The 19,391-nt window shown below is 34.7% G+C and overlaps 1 protein-coding gene across 5 annotated transcripts in view; it reads right to left on the reverse strand.

Annotated features, from left to right (window-relative positions):
• Positions 1–19,391, reverse strand: part of pbl (epithelial cell transforming 2 pebble) — a 138,184-nt gene that overhangs the window by 23,563 nt on the left and 95,230 nt on the right. For 4 of the 5 annotated variants that reach the window (XM_089647560.1, XM_089647561.1, XM_089647559.1 and 1 more), the window contains exons 3-6: positions 15,303–15,441; positions 11,802–12,014; positions 6,706–6,849; positions 2,313–3,719 (exon numbers count right to left, since the gene is read on the reverse strand). In XM_089647560.1, the coding sequence (XP_089503686.1) occupies positions 2,313–3,719; positions 6,706–6,849; positions 11,802–12,014; positions 15,303–15,441 (1,903 nt within the window). The remainder of the gene's footprint in view (positions 1–2,312; positions 3,720–6,705; positions 6,850–11,801; positions 12,015–15,302; positions 15,442–19,391) is intronic. The other variant, XM_089647563.1, reaches the window with a different exon arrangement.

Consider the following 19,391-nt stretch of genomic DNA (forward strand, 5'->3'; position numbering starts at 1 on the left):
ACTCATAAAAACTAAAGTAATTTTCTATAATAATAAAAAAATATATATATTAAAGTCATTGATATACAGTCTAAAATTAGTGTAAAAATCCCATAAACTTTAATTTTGGATGAACTTAGATTTATTGTACAAGAGGTCAACACTACATTAGAAATAAATTAAATATAAATAATATTTCAATCAATTTTGTATGTATGTATTACTTAAATATATAATAAGTTAGTAGATACCTTTCACACCTGGAAATCATTACCTTATATATTAGTTTCAGATGAGTGGACGATTTAACGGAATGTTTCACATTTTTTGTAAAATCTATAGATCAGAGTTTTTCAATGTTTCCCTAACTGAATTTAAGTGGGTCACGAAAAAGTATTTGAAATTAATTTTGATTCTCACGTTTAACTTTATTTATCTACTAGCTTTTACCTGCGGCTTCGCTAGTGTGGTATTAGGGGTAAATTACTGCACAAAGAATTTCCCCAAGGGGAATGAAATCTTTTTCCTGGGATGAAAAGTAGCCATTTATGTCATTTCCCAATCCTCCAACTATCTGTATGCAATCACGATCAATTTATATATATACTTACTGTACCCCGCCACGCGTTCCTGTAGCTGAGTCTGTATGTGCAGATAGAGAAACAATAGCGCATGTTGCTTTTACGTCCAACAGATGGCGCTGTTTTTCAAAAAAGAATGTTTTTACCTGTCACAGGTGACATCTATATAATATAGACAAATAAAAACATATGCGTATTCGAATGCAACGTTGTATCAAAATTTGAAAGCAATCAGTGGAAAACTTTTGGAGATTTAAGAATTTTATCAAACAAACATTTACATTTTTATTTACATAGATAGATTAGGATTGATTAATAATTGAATTTATTTTGAAAGCTTGTTAATATGAATTACCAAAGACTGAATTTTTAGCTGTTCACAAACAAATTTTGATTTGCGCTGCTGACTTCTAACAACAATATTATATGAACTTTTGCTGTTGCTTTTTTTTTTGTTTTTCTAAACTTTGACCATTAAATGCTTCACAAACAGATAAGGACAAATCTAGCAAAACCAATTTGTCCTACAGCCAAGATGTTATTTGTTCATCGATGGCTGTAAATTTAAAATATGGAAAAAGTAATTATTTCCAAAAATGACAACCGTAATTTTTGGTAACTAATTTTGCTCCGCAACCGGTTGGGACCCCTTGACCTATATATGAAATAATTTGTGTGTATCGTAAAAAATGGAATAAAACTATTCACTAAACACAATAAAAATATTTGAAGAGAAATCTTTGAAGAGAAGAAAATTTATTAGTATAGGAAATTGGTTCTGTATTCAGTAGGTATGAATTAATTTTAAAATGAATTATTATGGATTAGGAAAAGGGATTATTCAAGATACATAGAAGGGTTCTCAAAGGTTGGTTATTCACAAAATTGGGTTGTGATAAAATAAAGATTAAGAACCTCTGTTTCGGTAATCCTAGAGCATGAATAAATTATATATTTTTAATAATTTTCAACATAAATGAATTAAAAAAAATGCCTTTAGAAGTATATATCCTTTCCTTCATCCAAAATATTCTTTCTGTCAATAATAATAATATATACATAGTAAGTATGTAACATAATGATATATTTAAAGCCAGAGTAGAAAGGTGAAACCAAAACCAATTAGAAATAAAATATGATACAACATGCACTAAGTTAAGTATATTATTATAATAATTTACAAACATATAATAATTTACAAACATATAATAAAGTATACAAAAATAATGTACAAAATTGGCAAATTCTAACTAACGTATTCAATACTTTTTATTGAATTTGTAGCTAGTATAATGGGAAACGTTTTTTCATTGCAGGTCAGGAATTAAATTTTCTTTTTAAATACATAACACATTGTAGTAAAAAAGCTATCATTATATTTTCAATATAATCTTGAAAATTGTTAACAACGTCTATTTTAAGATTTTATTTTAGAAGAGATATACAGACAGCAAACACATTTAAAATATAGTATTTGAGGGGAAGTAAAATAATCTCTTCGAAAAAAGCATTGAAATTCCAAAAATATGTCAAGATCATGTCACCATTAAAATTTCCAAAATATATTGACATGAAGTCACCATTAAAATTAAAATAAAAGAATTCCCTTACTATCGTTTGTTCAACCCCATGTTATGTAATTAAAGAATTCAATAGAAAAAGTGTGGGTTAACCAGAAGCCAGAAGCAACAAGACTACAAGGCAAAGAGACAAGCAAAGGGAGTAAAGTAATGATGATAAATGTGTTAGTACCGATAGCAACGAGTGGTTCAGGGCGGCGCGCTCTTGTTTCGGCCGTCTCGCTCGGGATTGGTCGGGCTTGGGCACCGAGGGGGCTGCACCACCCACCGGGAGCCTGGTATTCTGGGGCGAAAACCCTCCGGCTAGGGGATAGGGGGAATTGATCTGCGAGGAGGCTTGCCGCTTCGGCTTTCCCATAGGTGTTTTGAATATTAGAGGAGACACATCGAAATGAGGGACACTACTCTCCAGCTCATTATTCTCTGAAATACGAGTTAGCGGAGTCTTATTTTCAACAGGAGACACGTCAATCAATGCTTTTGTACTTTTCGGAGAGCTTTTCCCAATGTCGTTATTTTTTATAATCAAGTCGTCGTCTTCACTGTCGCTGTCTTTAGTTCTCTTTTCGTATTTCTTCTTGCGTTCGCCTCTGAAGGAAGCCGTCAGAGATTTCATACTTCTGCGAATTTTGGACACTGACTTTGCGGTCTTGCCTCCGCGCAACGAACAGAAAGATATATCAAAGAGACCCGAACTGGAGAAGAAAGACCTGTCAGCTTTGGCTGTGCTACTGATGGAGCACATTGAGATGTTATCTTCATCTTTTCGCGGAGATGGTGTCGAGGTCATATAATCCGTCACATCTTTGTCTTCATCGTCGTTAATTTCCTCATTTTTAGATTTTTTCTTTTTGACGAGTGTCTTGCAAATAACTGGTTTATCTTTCCCTTTAAATCTGAACGAGTCTTTAATCTTAAGCCTTTTAAAAGGAGACTTCCAGTTATTCTCTTCAACAGTTTTCGGCACTTCTCCGTTCAATATTTCAACCTCGAAATTGGACTCTGCAGAGTTTCTGGATCTCTTTTTGCTGGATGCCGTAGTGGAGACACTAAGGTTAGTACCGCTCCCCATGCTTGGCAGAACAAAGTTATCCTTTTCGGGAGAAAACAATCTCAACAGACAATGAGAACTCATTGTAGCATTTGGGTCCGACATATTCAGGAGAGACTCGTTCAAATCGACAATGGGTCGTCGCTTTAATTTTTTCATATCATCATCTCCGTTCATAGCATATCCCGCATGAGCACTCTTATTATCCTCGCTCCCGTGTGTAAACGAGTCATTCTGTTCTGACTTTTCAAGAAGCATGTGTTCACTCAATCGTTTCAATCCCCCAAGGCTCATCTGTTCAAGCTTATACGAGCTGAAATCGTCAAAGTCTTGAATATTTGCCGTAGTGGGAGTCATGCCGTGCAACGAAGGCGACACGTCAATAGACCTGCGTGACCGATTGATTTGCGGCGAAAGTAACTTCATCAGCTGAGAATAGGTGTTGTCTTGCGGGGTGTTGTTAGGGGTGGGATGGGGAGAGGGGGAGAAGGGAAGCGAGCGGTCGTACATCCCGCCATTGGCCACAACCTGAAAACATGGTGCGCAATACAACACAAGGTGAGGGACACGGCCAACACAGGCAATACGGGTGGGGACACACCATCCACGTGACACATATACATTATCGTTACCATCTTATCATCTGTGACAAACTGCTTGCTTACTGAGTAACAATTCAAATAAAATTTGACCAGTGGAATATTTTTACAAGTGCAAGTGTGATGCAAGTGAATTTATACACAAAATAAAACTATTTTAAAAATTATGCAAAAATAATGCTTTTTAAAAGTAAATTCATTTAGTTTCCTTTTTGTCTTGGACGTGTTTGTAAAATCTCCAAAGTTTGCAAAGAGAGTTGTACAATCCAGATGACCATCATTACTGATAATATTCCTAATCAGGAGATATTTTTAAGGTGTTCTGAAGAAATTAATGAAAAGTAATAAAAATGTATGATCTTGTTAGAACCTCACAAACCTGAAGCGAGGTAAAACTGTGAAATAATGCAAAGCAGTGCGATAGGCGAGTGAAATGAAATAATTCATATTTTCATGCTGTTTTGTTTTGAAGATAACATCTTGTTAAAAAAAGGACTCCTAACATCATTGTGAATACGACACATTAATTATGTAATATATTAATACACAAACATACAACAGACATTCTACAGTACAGATAGTGTCAGAATTCCCTCAAGCCAACCTTAGCATCCCACAAAGACTAGACTAATTCTACTTGCAAACCAAATCCCAAGTTTTAATTTGAAGCGGAAGTTATAATACAAATATTATTAATGTTGGGTTAAACATAAATAAACCTTAGTTGGTTGACTATTGGGATGTTGAAGCCTTAAAGTGTTTATCCAAGGCTGTCTAAAACCTTGGCCCAACCACCCCAAAAGCTAACCAACTTACTGTGAGAACTTAAATCATTTTATTGTGATATATGTATGTATTTAGCATCTAGATAACAAGACAATCTATTCCAAATCCACATTCAGGTAATTTCCAAAACACTACTCCGAGATATCATCATTTAAGTGTAAATAAAAAAATTTACCTTACTTGCAAAACTGTGTGCTTGAGATTAAGTATGGGTTGTTTCGCAGAATTTGAACAATTGAATCAACATGAAATTTCAATGTTGATTTTCAAGTTCTGTGAAGGGTCTATTCCATAGACATATGAATATTAGTAGACCTGCCCTAAGTGATTAAAAGCGTATTATTCCCCACTCCCCATACCGGTTCCATTGGAGCCGGCTGGGCTCGCGTATGGCCTCAAGTGAATTTAGAAAACGTGACGTCATCATTCTTGTGCGAACTATGGTCGAGGCATCATCGGTTCATTTTACGAAATAACACGGCAAAATGGTGGCTTGTGGTATGAAAACTTGTAAAAATAGATGTGAAAAAGAGAATAAACCCAATTTTCGTATTACATTCCATATATAAGCATTATTTTACTTTATTTTAAGCATATTCACATCGTATAATATGGATAAGTTGTAGAAACATATACTATCACATCGAGATAAGTCTGGACGCGAAACACAAAGCTGGTTGGTTGCTGGGAAGTAAATTATGAACATTTATAAAAGTGTCTTAACTAAATACGTAAACGAAATATTCGACTCTGAAAATAGAAGAAATTTATTTTGCCGAATTTAAACTTCGCAAATTTGTTCATAATGTGGCGAGTAATTTGCGCTCCCATGTAAAAATGTCTATTCATTCAAGAGCAGATTTTACTTAAATGGTGATATTATAATGCGAGATGCCTATATACTGTCAGATTGATTTATTGACGAATCACAGTCAGCTTTTCCCCCTTCGTTCTTCAACAGTTGATTTTACCCCTCATCTTTAATTTCTAGTCTATATATTCATATGTCTGTGGTCTATTCAAGTTCTGTTATTACATCGTTATTGGTCAATTGTTTCACAAAACTGAAATAGTGATAGAACTTGAATAGAACCTTAACAGAACTTGAAAATCAAAATTTAAATTTTATAAATTGTTCAAATTCTGTAAAACAACCCGTCCGAAGTAAACTTTTGCCTGAATATTGACAATACAGGTAAGCATTTCGTATAGTGTATTGAAAATATATATTAATAATATTTTTTTACAAAACTGAATATAATATGTACTCCCTTTTTAAAATGGCTTGGGTATTTTAATTTCACTGTTGAAGTTACATTTTTTGGAAATGTAATGCGATTTGCTTAATAAATACCCACATTTTAAAGTGCATTCAGAAGCCTACAATGTGAGATACTAAGGTCAGCCAGAAGAGAGTTAATAACTATCACTAACACAAGCAGATTTATCCAATTACACATTATTCACAAGAAAGCATTCATATTTGCACATCTCCAAGTAAAATTCTGATTTGAAATGTTTCATTAGTCAGTTAACCCTGTAACTAGTTTTACTACGAAAATATCTAAGTTTGAAGTTGAAAGTACAAAAAAAAGAATATTTAGAGAGACACTCTATAAATTGAGACAACCAACTCAAAAGACATACTGAAATCAAAAGACAATGTAACATTTGAGAAGAGATTCAAATAAGATATCTATGGTTGAAGTTTATAAAAAATATTTAAGATCTAATTAGATAATGCCTAAGGTTCAAGTTGATAGGGCAATGCAGATATTTGAGAGTGTCTTTTTGGTTTAGTGATTTTAGCATTATTGAAAGGTCTATGGAAGTAATATAAATTTCGCCCAGAATATGGCTGAACTGATTAATGTCAAGACTACAAAAACCTAAAGCATGTTCATTCGCATTGTTGGTTGATTGACTCGTGCATGACAACAATACCAATTATTAATGAATGTGCAAAATACTCAATGCTTTCTCGGGATACATACAAATTATCCAGAGATTTTGACATATTTCCCTGTGGATGGACAGAAACAGATTGGAATATTATTTCCTTAAGATGATTAAGTAGCAACCAGGTGTTATCAGTATATATTATAATGTGTGATGAAGTTTGGACTTACCACATGCGAACAGCTGACATCTTCGAGAGAAGCTGTTTCACCACCGTTCTTGAGGAGGATCTCTGTCATGTGCTGATGCTCCTCCTCCGGGAATCCGACGAAGCAAACCCTGGCTCCGAGGAATAACTTCAGCTTGTGCTGGGACTGAAAGAGAAAAAAACAAATAAAAAAAATTGTTGACTGAGCGTCTGTAAATTTGTTTGTTCATTCCGGTTCAAGACGGTGGCCGTTCAATAAAGATTATTTTTTCAAATGTTAAATCGTTTTGTTTTGGACTTTCTCATTCGCATTTTTTCAGTATCATGGTACCTACCTGCCTAAAGAATATTTGAAAAAAGTATTGTCATTGAGATAGTGACGTTTCTTTGGACAAATTATATAATTTCTTATTTGAAAGAAATTTTTTTTACATAAAATATACCTTTATAACTAAGGGGTTACACCAAATTGAGATTTTCAAAATTTCGAATAATTTTTTTTTGGATAGTTGAATTGTTTATAGTTTAAAGAATATTATAAAAGTTTAATGAATATCTATAGCCAATGTGAGAGACCAACAGAAGACTAAAGAGACCAGGAAATTGAATAAAAAAAAAATTAAAATATTTGGTTTTAAGACGCTGACGCCGTACTGTTTTTTCTTTGAGTTTTATAAGTGTGTAAGATATCTCAAAATTTTGTTAAAATTTACAACACATGATTAATAACTATATCTAATTATTATTGCAGGAAGGCATCTCCTTCACGTTAGTGCACGGTTTTACTATATGTTTAGGCAATTCTTGACCATAATCTTCGAAGTGAGAACGCCGCATACATAATTTATCATTTATATTTATATTATACTGGTGGGCCCGGGCAGACGTCCTTCTATGTAGACCGCATTTAATATAGACCTCATTTGATATAGACCACCTTTTATCTGTTGTGGGATATTTTATGCATTTTACATACATAGAACACATGCGCAAGTAACATCCATCGTAGATATTGTTTTAGCAGATTGTGATTATTGTTCAGTACGACAGAAAATAAGTAAAAATGCAACCGGTACCGTTCTATACTCTTTTTTTTTTGTATTAGGCAATTCACCCTAAAAAGAGTGCTATGTGAATTAAAATTGCCTTGAAGTATATGTCTTTCATTTTATTATCTCATTTTTTATTCATCTCATATTCAAGTGTAATAAATAAAATGAAAATTCTTAATTGATAATGGATAAAAATTAAATGTTATAAATGCTGTAAATGAAGATTGATTCTAAGGATTGTGTCGGACAATTTGAACAATCTGATCTTAGTCTAAACAATATTGTTGTTTTAAATTGAGGCCCCTAGAAACAAAGACGGAAGTGTCCACTTTGTTAAATTGTTGGCAATCTAAAAAAAACGTTTAATCAGTCCGTTATTCATCAATATGCAAGGAAATTTTAATAATATGATAGTAAACCGGTTTAAGAATACTATTTTAAATCATCTATGTATCTAAATGCCCCAGTTTCTTTAAAAAATGAATTTTTTTGATGGACACTTCCGTTTTTGTTTCAATCATTTTGACCATCTTGCTTGGACACTTGCTGTTTTGTTTCAATCATTTTGACCATCTTGCTTGGACACTTGCTGTTTTGTTTCAATCATTTTGACCATCTTGCTTGGACACTTGCTGTTTTGTTTCAATCATTTTGACCATCTTGCTTGGACACTTGCTGTTTTGTTTCAATCATTTTGACCATCTTGCTTGGACACTTGCTGTTTTGTTTCAATCATTTTGACCATCTTGCTTGGACACTTGCTGTTTTGTTTCAATCATTTTGACCATCTTGCTTGGACACTTGCTGTTTTGTTTCAATCATTTTGACCATCTTGCTTGGACACTTGCTGTTTTGTTTCAATCATTTTGACCATCTTGCTTGGACACTTGCTGTTTTGTTTCAATCATTTTGACCATCTTGCTTGGACACTTGCTGTTTTGTTTCACAAACAGTTGGAAACTGCCGGTTTTGTTTCAATCATTTTGACCATCTTGCTTGGACACTTGCTGTTTTGTTTCACAAACAGTTGGAAACTGCCGGTTTTGTTTCAATCATTTTGACCATCTTGTTGGACACTTGCTGTTTTGTTTCACAAACAGTTGGAAACTGCCGGTTTTGTTTCAATCATTTTGACCATCTTGTTGGACACTTGCTGTTTTGTTTCACAAACAGTTGGAAACTGCCGGTTTTGTTTCAATCATTTTGACCATCTTGTTGGACACTTGCTGTTTTGTTTCACAAACAGTTGGAAACTGCCGGTTTTGTTTCAATCATTTTGACCATCTTGTTGGACACTTGCTGTTTTGTTTCACAAACAGTTGGAAACTGCCGGTTTTGTTTCAATCATTTTGACCATCTTGTTGGACACTTGCTGTTTTGTTTCACAAACAGTTGGAAACTGCCGGTTTTGTTTCAATCATTTTGACCATCTTGTTGGACACTTGCTGTTTTGTTTCACAAACAGTTGGAAACTGCCGGTTTTGTTTCAATCATTTTGACCATTTTGCTTGGACACTTGCTGTTTTGTTTCAATCATTTTGACCATCTTGCTTGGACACTTGCTGTTTTGTTTCACAAACAGTTGGAAACTGCCGGTTTTGATGTAAATGACAATTTCAAAGATGTTGCAGTCAATGTAAGAAAACAATATTTTTAGGAAGATTTTTTTTATTGAAAAAGTTGCAGTTGAGTTCCTCTTGAAGATATTATTGAAAGTTGATAGGTCACTTCTATCTTAGAAATTTTCATAAATTCTGGATAACAGAAAATAGATTTAAAAAAAGGTAAAATAGATTTAATAAAAGGTAAAAATAGATTTAAAGAAAAGTTAACTAAATTATAAAATAATACAAAAATTAACTATGTCATTAATAAGTCTGACACGATTTCTGCCGATTCCTCATTACATTCTATGAGAACATAATCATCTTCTTCTTCTTGAGGTACAAGCGAAGTAGTTGGACATAATTTCGAGTAGAAATTCAATTCGGGAATATTTCTCCAGTCACCGCCAAAGTGGATATTTAGCAGTTTTGCAACATCTCGTAATTTTAAAGGATTAACCGAAATTTGATTAGCCTCAATTAAACTGGGATTTATCATATTTGAATTCGTCTTGCAGAGATTATGGAAAGTTGATAGGTCACATCTATAATTTGTTTCTCCTTTTAAAAGAATAGTAGTTTTATTCTTGTTTCTTTTCAAAATGAACCTTTTCGTCTCCGAAAATCGGCCTAGCCGATTCGATCCAGTTCCTTGCAAAAAAATTTGTGAACACATTCAGATAAATCTAAAAATGTCATATTTTGACATTTGCCTACAACATGATGGCGGTTTACCTTTTTTTCTTGGCGATGTTTGCCTTCCATTTATGCGGTTGTTTGACACGTTTTCTCACTGATTCCGGTGGCAATATATCGGGGAAAGTTTCCATTCTTGGAATATTTGAGGTCCACTAACAATAAATGGTTATTTCCACAAAAAATAACAACTTTTCACTACACGATTCACTGACGCTTCCGCACGAGTTTGTATGAATTCAAGTACGGCCGCCATTATGATTAAAGGATCCTGATTGGCTATTTGAAAAACTGCCGCTTTTGTTTCGGAAGGAGGTGGACACTGCCGTATTTGTTACAACAACAAAACTTTAAAGCCAAAATACTATGGTTTAATGACAATTATATTAAAAACAGATATATTCTCGAGATAGAATGAACCTTTCTCTATAAAACTGCATATTCAACTCATTTTTGACGTTTGGTGGACACTTCCGTCTTTGTTTCTAGGGGCCTCAATTATAGTAATTTTAATTTAATGTAGTGCGATTTGGTGAACTATATTTTTTGTCAATCAGTCCTTTGCCAATATGAATAGATAAAGCATACACAACTTAAAAATTAATTAAGACCTTTTTTCCTACAAAAAATCCCTAAAATTGCATTAAAAAATATTTGGGGTTTAAAGAAGTTAAAAATTGTGGTTGTATGTATTTTTGGATGATAAAGCTGAAAAAAAATAATAATAATTTTAAATCTCGACAACATCACCACCTATCGGGTCCAAAACTTTACTATGTTTCAAGCTGGAACCAACCATACGCATTCACAAAGTTTCGGAGATTAGCGTGTACGAAGACAGTGGCATGTGATTTTTATTTACTAAGATTATTAGGGTATTAATCCCGCCTTTGTTGGGGCTTATGTTATCTAATTTTGTATTACGGATAGATACATGAATTAAACAGTGTTAGAAAGAGAGAACACCACGCTTTGTATTTTCATTTAAAAGTTATAGATGCTCCTCAAAAATTTCAAAATAATTCTTAAACAACATTTAGCATTTGAAAAATATTTAACGTTTGTAAATTTTATACTAAATATATATAACATTAAAAAAAATTAAGCAACAATAAAATTTATAATACCTTAATAGTCTAATTAAATATGTCTTTTAGTTTTGTGTAAAATAGCAATCTTAAAGTAAGTTTACATGATGAAAACCATCGGTTAGCGACTTTAAAAACATTGCATTTTTAAAAATTTTATATTTTCATTTGCATGATATGTCAATCCGTAATACTTACTAAAATTTGAAAGAATCTTTCATCTGCTTTCAAAAACAGTGCTTTACTGTGGAATAAGTTCAAAAACAATCTAAAACAATCAAAAACAATATTTGAAATTGAATGTGCAACGAAAATATTTGACGACTCGATATTATTTTGTCAACTGCCGAGGGGTTATAGTGTTTTAGCAATAACACTTTATTTAAGAATACATATCAAAATAACCATGGAAGATCTTATTAAAACCTGAACCATAATTTGTTTAGAATAATAATTGATCAACGTAAAATTACTACGAGAAATTAATCCTGTCATAAGAACAAAAACTTTTCTAGTATTATGTGAGCAACATTTATTGTTTTGGAACATATAATTCTTTAAAGTGTTATATTGCCAAAAAAGTTAAATAAATTGAATTTTGAATTTAAGTTAGTAAATACAGTGATACGAAATCAGTCTATATATTGCAAACCAGTTCCCTGTGAAAATTGCACTCACCACAATGGCCTCATCTGCAGCTCTGCAGTCCGTCAGTCCTCGCTGCTCCCAGCAGTAGTCGACCCAGGACCGCGAGACGACCGGAACGCGAAACACTGTCGCGTAGCGATACTTCTCGCCACCGCAGCAGTTAGCGATCAGGTGCGTGACACGCGCAGAGATATCCTTGCGGATACTCCCGCCCATGTGGTGGATCAGGGTGATGAGGTGGGTCTGGAAAAAGAAGAAGTTAAATGAAAAAATAACACAGAGGGTAGGAAGAAATAAGAAACCTTTCTTGCAGGGGCAAACCTAAGACTCACAAGGCAGTTAGCAAACGTATCCATGGGGCCGTTGGAAGGGAGGGGGGAATTTTGAATTTCATTTTAATGGAAAAAAAAATCCTTTGAGAGGAACGGCTGCTTGGCCTTTTTTCATCTAACAAAACAAATAAAATTTTTGAAATAATCCTATCATCTTAGTTTATTATATTGTTTTTATTATAATCTTGCGAAAACTGTATTAACTAACTGTCTTTAATTGTTTTTATAACATTTTGTAATTCCTTATAATGTTTATTCTTTTTATTTCTTTGTCATTTATAAATACATTGTTTAGGTGCAAATATTGAATCAACGACTAGAATTAATGGAACATTATTGGTCTAATATTGTAAATAATTGCTGTTTATGCTAATGACGCTTTATGACTGTTTGTTTCCTAAATAAAATAAATTTAAAAAAACCTTTGAACAATGCAAATGTTTTTTTTTATTCAAAAGGTATGGGAATTATCTAGTGCTTACTGTGGACGTTAACCGTGCCGTCGTCACGCATTTTGCTATATGAATAGCATATTATGAAATCATCGGCATTAGGTAATTTAGAACATTTTATCCATTGACAGTGCGTGGGTTGATTTTTAATTTTTGTGTGGAAAATTTGTCATAAGACACGAAAAAGCACCCCAGGTGAAATTTTTTTAATGGTATCCCCAATTGGGGTACCTGTACAGGGTGTTAAGAGATGTACTTGGCTTACTTTAAGTAGCGATTCCTGAAATTATTTGGAGTAAAAAAGTAAGTGAAATTTTGGTCTACGGTGGCATTTTTGTTATATATTTCAATTAAATTAGTAGGTATTGGACAGCTAGGGTCGATGTGAGGTGTTGGGCGGTTACTTGGCTGAGCGACGACCAGTGACGACATATGGAAAAATTCTTTCAAAATATGTATTGTAAAAAAAAATCGAAAGAGTCACTGGGGACCAAAATTTGAATTGCGGTACCTATGGGTACGTGGAATATGAATTATTACATTCACAAGGACACGGAAAAAGAACAGCAGGTATAACCAGCTAGTAGCCGAGGGGACAAATGCTTCGGATTCCCACCCAGGCGTCGTGAATCATCCATCATTGCACAAAAAACATTTTCCACTTATATAGAAATGTGAAATATTTTTTTCCAAGCCCTGTGTCCTCAATGCGTATCATTTTCGCACCTAGCCAGGACCCCCTCCGAGGTTAGAGCCCTATGGAAGATTTCATATATTATTTCCAGTTATTGAGTCCTGTATTCTCAGCGCGTGCCATTTTCACAGCATTCCCAAAGATGATTTATATATTATGCCCTAAGCAACTTATTTCCTATCGGAGCCTCCAATGTGAAGTAAGTGTTAAAAAAATAATATCTATACAAGTATTTTTTTTATTTTTTTATTTTTTTAATTGCCGGCAATCCGGGCGTTTATTAAAATAATATTATCATTTGCAAACAAGTAAAGTATAAAGTTTATAATTATTGTATTATTTATACATAAAGTGCATGACAACAAAATTGAAGTATTGCATAACCTTTTAATTTATTGTATGTATCTTAATAATACTTAAATGATTTGTAATTGTACAGCTCCATTTTCTTGACCAAATCATCTCAAGGGTGCTGTAAATATTAGTAAAATACTACGATAGCCTAAAGTCCCGGGCGGCCCGATGATTCATACCCCCCTGAATGGCCCCTTGGCGGCCCTTTCTATGGGCTTGAGTTCCGGAGCCTCCTCAGGCTTATTTTATATTACAATTAATGTAAGTATGCATACATTATTTTGTACTAACAATCATGCATGCAGAGAAATTGGAGGGTCTAGAATCGTTTTAAAATAAATTTAGCTTCTTTTTACAAAAAAAAATTAGAGTCCTGACGTGTGCGGCTAAGGAGGTTAAACAATCAGTTTCCTCACACAGCCGTTGGGAAAGGGTGGGTCCCCTCCAATGGGCTCGTGCCGTGCAAAGACGGAACTGTTAGATCCGTCCCTGCTTCCATTAGTGGTATGGTACACGCTTGTGTAATCAATTAACCATACTAGAAGAAGGAATAAAAATGCAGGCTCTCAATGGTACATCTGAAAATTTTTATAATAGTTTGGAAAGTTTATTTAAGTCTGAGGTAAGGCCAATTGGACGGACCATGTCAAGATCGCACCCTTAAGGTGATTTTCCCACAAAAACGGCGCTATAGAAATAATACATTTATTATTACCAATATAGTAAAATCAGTGGCGACAACACTCAGAGCACGTTAGTTAGTTTTTACTAATATGACAGCTGTGCTGGCATTCAAGGTCATTTTCAAACTTTTTTTTGGCAGTTGCTTGGTAGTTGCGTGGTGGTTGGTTGGTTGTTGGATGGTGATTAATTAGTGGTTGGTTGGCGGTTGGTTAGGGTTCGGTGGTCGATTGATGGTTGTTTGAAGGGTTGATGGTTGAGTGGTTAATTGATGGTTGGTAGTGATTGTTTGGTGGTTGCTTGGTTGTTGCTAAGTGGTTGCTTGATAGTTGCTTGGTGGTTGCTTGGTGGTTTTTTTATATTTATCCCAAACAGGAGGCCCTGAGGAAAATTATTTTCCAGGGGGCCTGTCATCTTTTGGAATGCTGTGTGGGTGGCCTTTTTTAAGGAACGGAATGAGAGAAAGTTCTGGGAAGGTAAAAGGTATGAAGGTTGGATAAGAATCTAGGGATCAGAGTGTCCAAGAGTGACAGACATATGAATATATCCCTCCCACTGCAGCGCAAGGCGATGGGTCTAGGCCAGTTGGAGGTCATAGGGTCTCCCCAAACCAGCATCTCCTGATCTGACACGCCACGCAGCTGGTGGGCAGGCGCATCCTGAACACACCTCACCCGATGGACTCGGGCACCCTTCTAAATCACCAAACTTAGTGAACCACTTAGGTAGAGGTGTTGGTTATCCAATAAATGGTTCCAGGGGTGGCAGTACGCAAACCCCCCCCCCCCCCCAAATTTGATTGGTTGGTTGATTGGTGGTTGGTTGATTAGTGGTTGGTCGATTGGTGGATGGTTGATTTGTGGATGGTTGATTGGTGGATGGTTGGTTGTTTGGTGATTGGTTGATGGGATGGTTAGCGGTGGGTTGATTGGTGATTAGTTGATGGATTGATGGTTGATGGGTTTTTCGGTCACAGGTTGATGGATGATTAGGGGTTGCTTGGTGGTGGAATGCTTACCAGCTCCTCCTTGACCCGAAATCCCGTGAAGCAGATGACGGCGGCCTTCATGCTGAGGCAGTACAGCGGCCGGTTTATCTCGGGCAGCACCAGCTCTGCCTGTTCCGCTAGCTGCTGCAGCGCCGTCGGGCCCAGGATACTGCAAATATAAAAAAATGCTAAATTAGCTTAAGGGACAAAGATTACTTGATAAGTTGAGCTTTGAGGCCTGTCTTGCACCAGTCTTTATATCATTTTCCATGATTTTTTTTTACATTTCTCATGGGGAAAATTGGAGAGAAACATTGTTATTTTTATTTTGGTTATACCTATTTTTCAGAACAGAACTAACAACCAGGAACAGAAATGGTTGTGTCACACTACGCTATAAGCTCAAAGCATTTTTGAGCGTAGCCTTTATCACCATACAATCCCATTCAGACACGTCACAAGAGACAGATAATATATTACAGGCGTGGGTGTGACCTAGATGTCGTGATCTATTAGCCGAGACTTTGAAAATTATGCTACCCCCTCTTCTCAGATGAATTAGGGAGCTGCCGTGGTCACGCCACTGTCAGCTGTCAGGGTGACAGATATTCTGTGCTCTTCCACTACCCCCTAGCACATGCTAGCGGGAGGAAGATTATAGCATCCATGTGACTACTACAACGTATCTGTATAGGCCATGCCAAAAATAAATATACTTTAAGCATATAGTGTAGTGTGACAGTAGTAGCATATATCCGAAAGATGTATTGCCTAACTTTTAAAAAGTTAAAATATATACCAAGTTAAAATGCTCACACTGCGAAACTTTAGTTTTTTTTCCATTCAGGGCTCAGCCTAAAGATTTTTGTTTCAATATTATTTAAGTCTGGTTGATAAAAAAATGCCACAAACATGCCCAGCCTCAAGATGTTTAGCGAATACGATTGCAAGCTTACATGGTGAAAAATATTTTTCTCCATGTAAGTTCATTTCCTAATAAAATATTATTCCATTCAGAATATATCGGAATAAATATAATCACGAAATGCGACAATAGTAGAATTTTTATGAACACATGTTCCGATATCCTCATAACGCACTAGTGTTTTACTGATAGTTTGTTAGGAAATCTTTCAATTCATTGGTTAAAGGCCTGCAGTTAATTTTTAACAGGAATACGAATAATTCGAACAAATTTTTATTAAATTAGCATTATTTGTATCAGTAAGTTTTCTCCGTGTAGTAAGTAAAAAGTAAAACTAGGGTCACACAATTTTCTTTTGCAAATTAGAATTGCCACTTGATTATTATTATTACCATCAATAATAACATCGAAGAACTTGTTTTTTTGCTTGTTTTAATTTTTAATTTAATAATCAGTTAAAAATAAAAACTATCAGCTACAAATCTTTAGGTCAGCGTTTTGATTTGGAAATACGACACGCTACCAACCTAGAGCGATTCTGAGAGATCTCCCAATGTTAAATACATCTAAATTGAAAGATTTCTCAGAATCGCAATCGAATTTTATTGAATAAAACACGTATTGCGTACATTATTTTTTTAATAAACCAAGAAATGTGCCAATAAACAGAAGATGGAAATTAACGTCACAAAAAACGAATGGTTCCTAATATAAAGTAAAAAGCGCCATTGTAACGAGACATCGACGGTTGACGACCGCTCGGCGATTAGCGCCTGTTGGGGAGAGGCGCTAACGGGCTGCCGGACGTTACGTCCGTTTGTTTATAATGGACGCTCATTCGCCCTACAATACATGCGCGAAGGACGTTATTGATAAAGCCATTACAAAACTATATAAAGGAGTTCATTATTCAACATATGCAGTAGGAAGTCATGGTAGTGTGTTAGAGACAGAAACCACCGAAAACATATTATGTCACATGTACCTAAAATATTCTTAGGGGTTTTGAAAACTTCCCGTAAGCTGATACGTGATACTTGCCTACAGCAATATTAATAATATTTTTATTTATAACTAGCCCTTTTTATTTATAACTACGCCCTTGAGGTGATTTTTCACAAAAACGGCGCTCTACAAATTATCCAATTATTATTATTATTAGCTGAATTCCCACGCGAAGTCCGGGTTTCACGGACAGTTTTTAAAATTGCATGTAGACAGTGATCTTCCTCTTGCTTTGAAAGTCAAAAAAAAAAAAGTGTGCAAAATTTCGTCAGTCTCAGAATAAAACTGTAGATTTGTACAAAGATCAAATCCTAGCCGCCCGCCCCACCGCAACATACACGCAGACACTCTCCTTTATATAAATAGATAGATGTTATACTAAGTCAATTAATTTATTTTAAAATTATTTTATTATTATTTGCCCTTCAAAATGCATTCTTATTATTCACGTACCGAACTGTGGTCACTCTGATAATAACAAAAAGATAATTTAGATTTTAAGTGTAAATACTAGGATTTTTTAAACAGTGGCGCCTAGAATAATGTATCCAGGTTTCTTGATAAAATGGGTAAAATAAGTCGGACACATTCGACAAAAATGTTTGATGTTGTCTCTCTAGATATTCCATTTTATTTTTACGAACAGTTTACTCATTTGTTTTATTTAGAGTATGGAAAATTCTACACATGAAAAGGTTAACATTATATAACTACACTTATAAACAATTAAAACTGTTAACATTTCAAATGAATTACAACTCCAGACGCACGCAATAGCATTCAATAATCTACAGCACACCTCTTCAAATAATTCACATTTCACGAGGGGTACGTAACACAATAATGCTAGTATCCTATCAATTTATTATTTTTAATTTCAATTACTATATCTCTGCTAACACATAATAATTTTCCAAAATAAATTCTAATTCGTGAAAAAAATACATACCGGTTACACCGCCTAGTATAAATATTTTGGTATATAATTTCTCAGACACTTCGTATGACTAATACTTGCCACAAAAACCTGCATACATAATACTAAAAGGGAAAGATTGAATTAAAAACATTGAATTAAAACAGCACAGTACGATGATTCGCACGAATAAAATCACTATCAGATTTGGCGTGCAGAATTTCAATCAACTCAGGTGAAAATAGTTTTCCTAGAAGCATGCAATTATTGTATTTTACGTCAATGCGTTAGTTCCTGCATTATTTCTAATTCATCAATATACGGACAACTTTCAAAGCGTTGACATTCGACTTTTGAGTTTGGTTCGGCCGCAGTCACCGGTAAAGGCCGATTCAGGCGAGTCAATGAATAGAAGCAAGACCCAATGACTCGGTCGAGTAAGCACACCTCCGCATGCATACTCAACTCGGCGCTTCACTCGCTCTCCACTCGGTCAGTGCGACCAGCCGAGTCAGTCAGTAAATGAAAAAAAAAACTAAATTTAGAACTTTTTAGGATTGTCTGACGTTTGTTGTAAAACTCTCTTCATTTTTCTCCATCGCGAAACCATGTTAAGGCGATGCCATACGTAGTAATGCAAAATCATGTGTTTTTGGTTTGAAAATTTGGTAGCCTAGAAATGTTTCAGATGCTTTAATTAAATACTGCGAGTAGAATACATCTTGGCCTTTGAAATAATCGAGTATTTTTTAGATAAATCTTTTTATAAGCCCAGAAAAAAAATAATGTATAAGGCCTATGAAAACTGCTTTCAAGTTTAAAATCTCCTACTTACGAACCCATTTTCGATTATGAATTTATTGTATAATGTGGCAAATTAAGTTATTTATAAAATGATCGAAAAAAAAATAATATTTAAGCCTGAACATCCACAAAATAAAATAAAAGGCACTTTTTGGCCATGTTTTTTTCTTGCATGAATCAAAACAGGTGGATGGTGTTAAGCGGGAATTTAAACCTTATCGCCATCTACGTAAGGGTTGTTATTGATAGCGGCTCAATTTAAAATATTACACGACGTAGTGCATCGCCTTAATAGCACGTTAAACTAATCCCAATGAACTGACTGGCCCGCTCTTGCACATGTGATCATCTCCACTCTCCAATAACTTGCTCGGCCGAGTGACAAGGCCGACCACTCAGCAAGTGTAATGCGGCCTTAAATCCTAACGGAAGCTTATTCTTACACAACGAACCGGCAAAAGGATTTTTA

This window comes from Hesperophylax consimilis, chromosome 26, assembly GCF_061612785.1.
Source record: "Hesperophylax consimilis isolate HC1 chromosome 26, BYU_Hcon_1.0, whole genome shotgun sequence".
Classification (NCBI taxonomy): domain Eukaryota; kingdom Metazoa; phylum Arthropoda; class Insecta; order Trichoptera; family Limnephilidae; genus Hesperophylax; species Hesperophylax consimilis.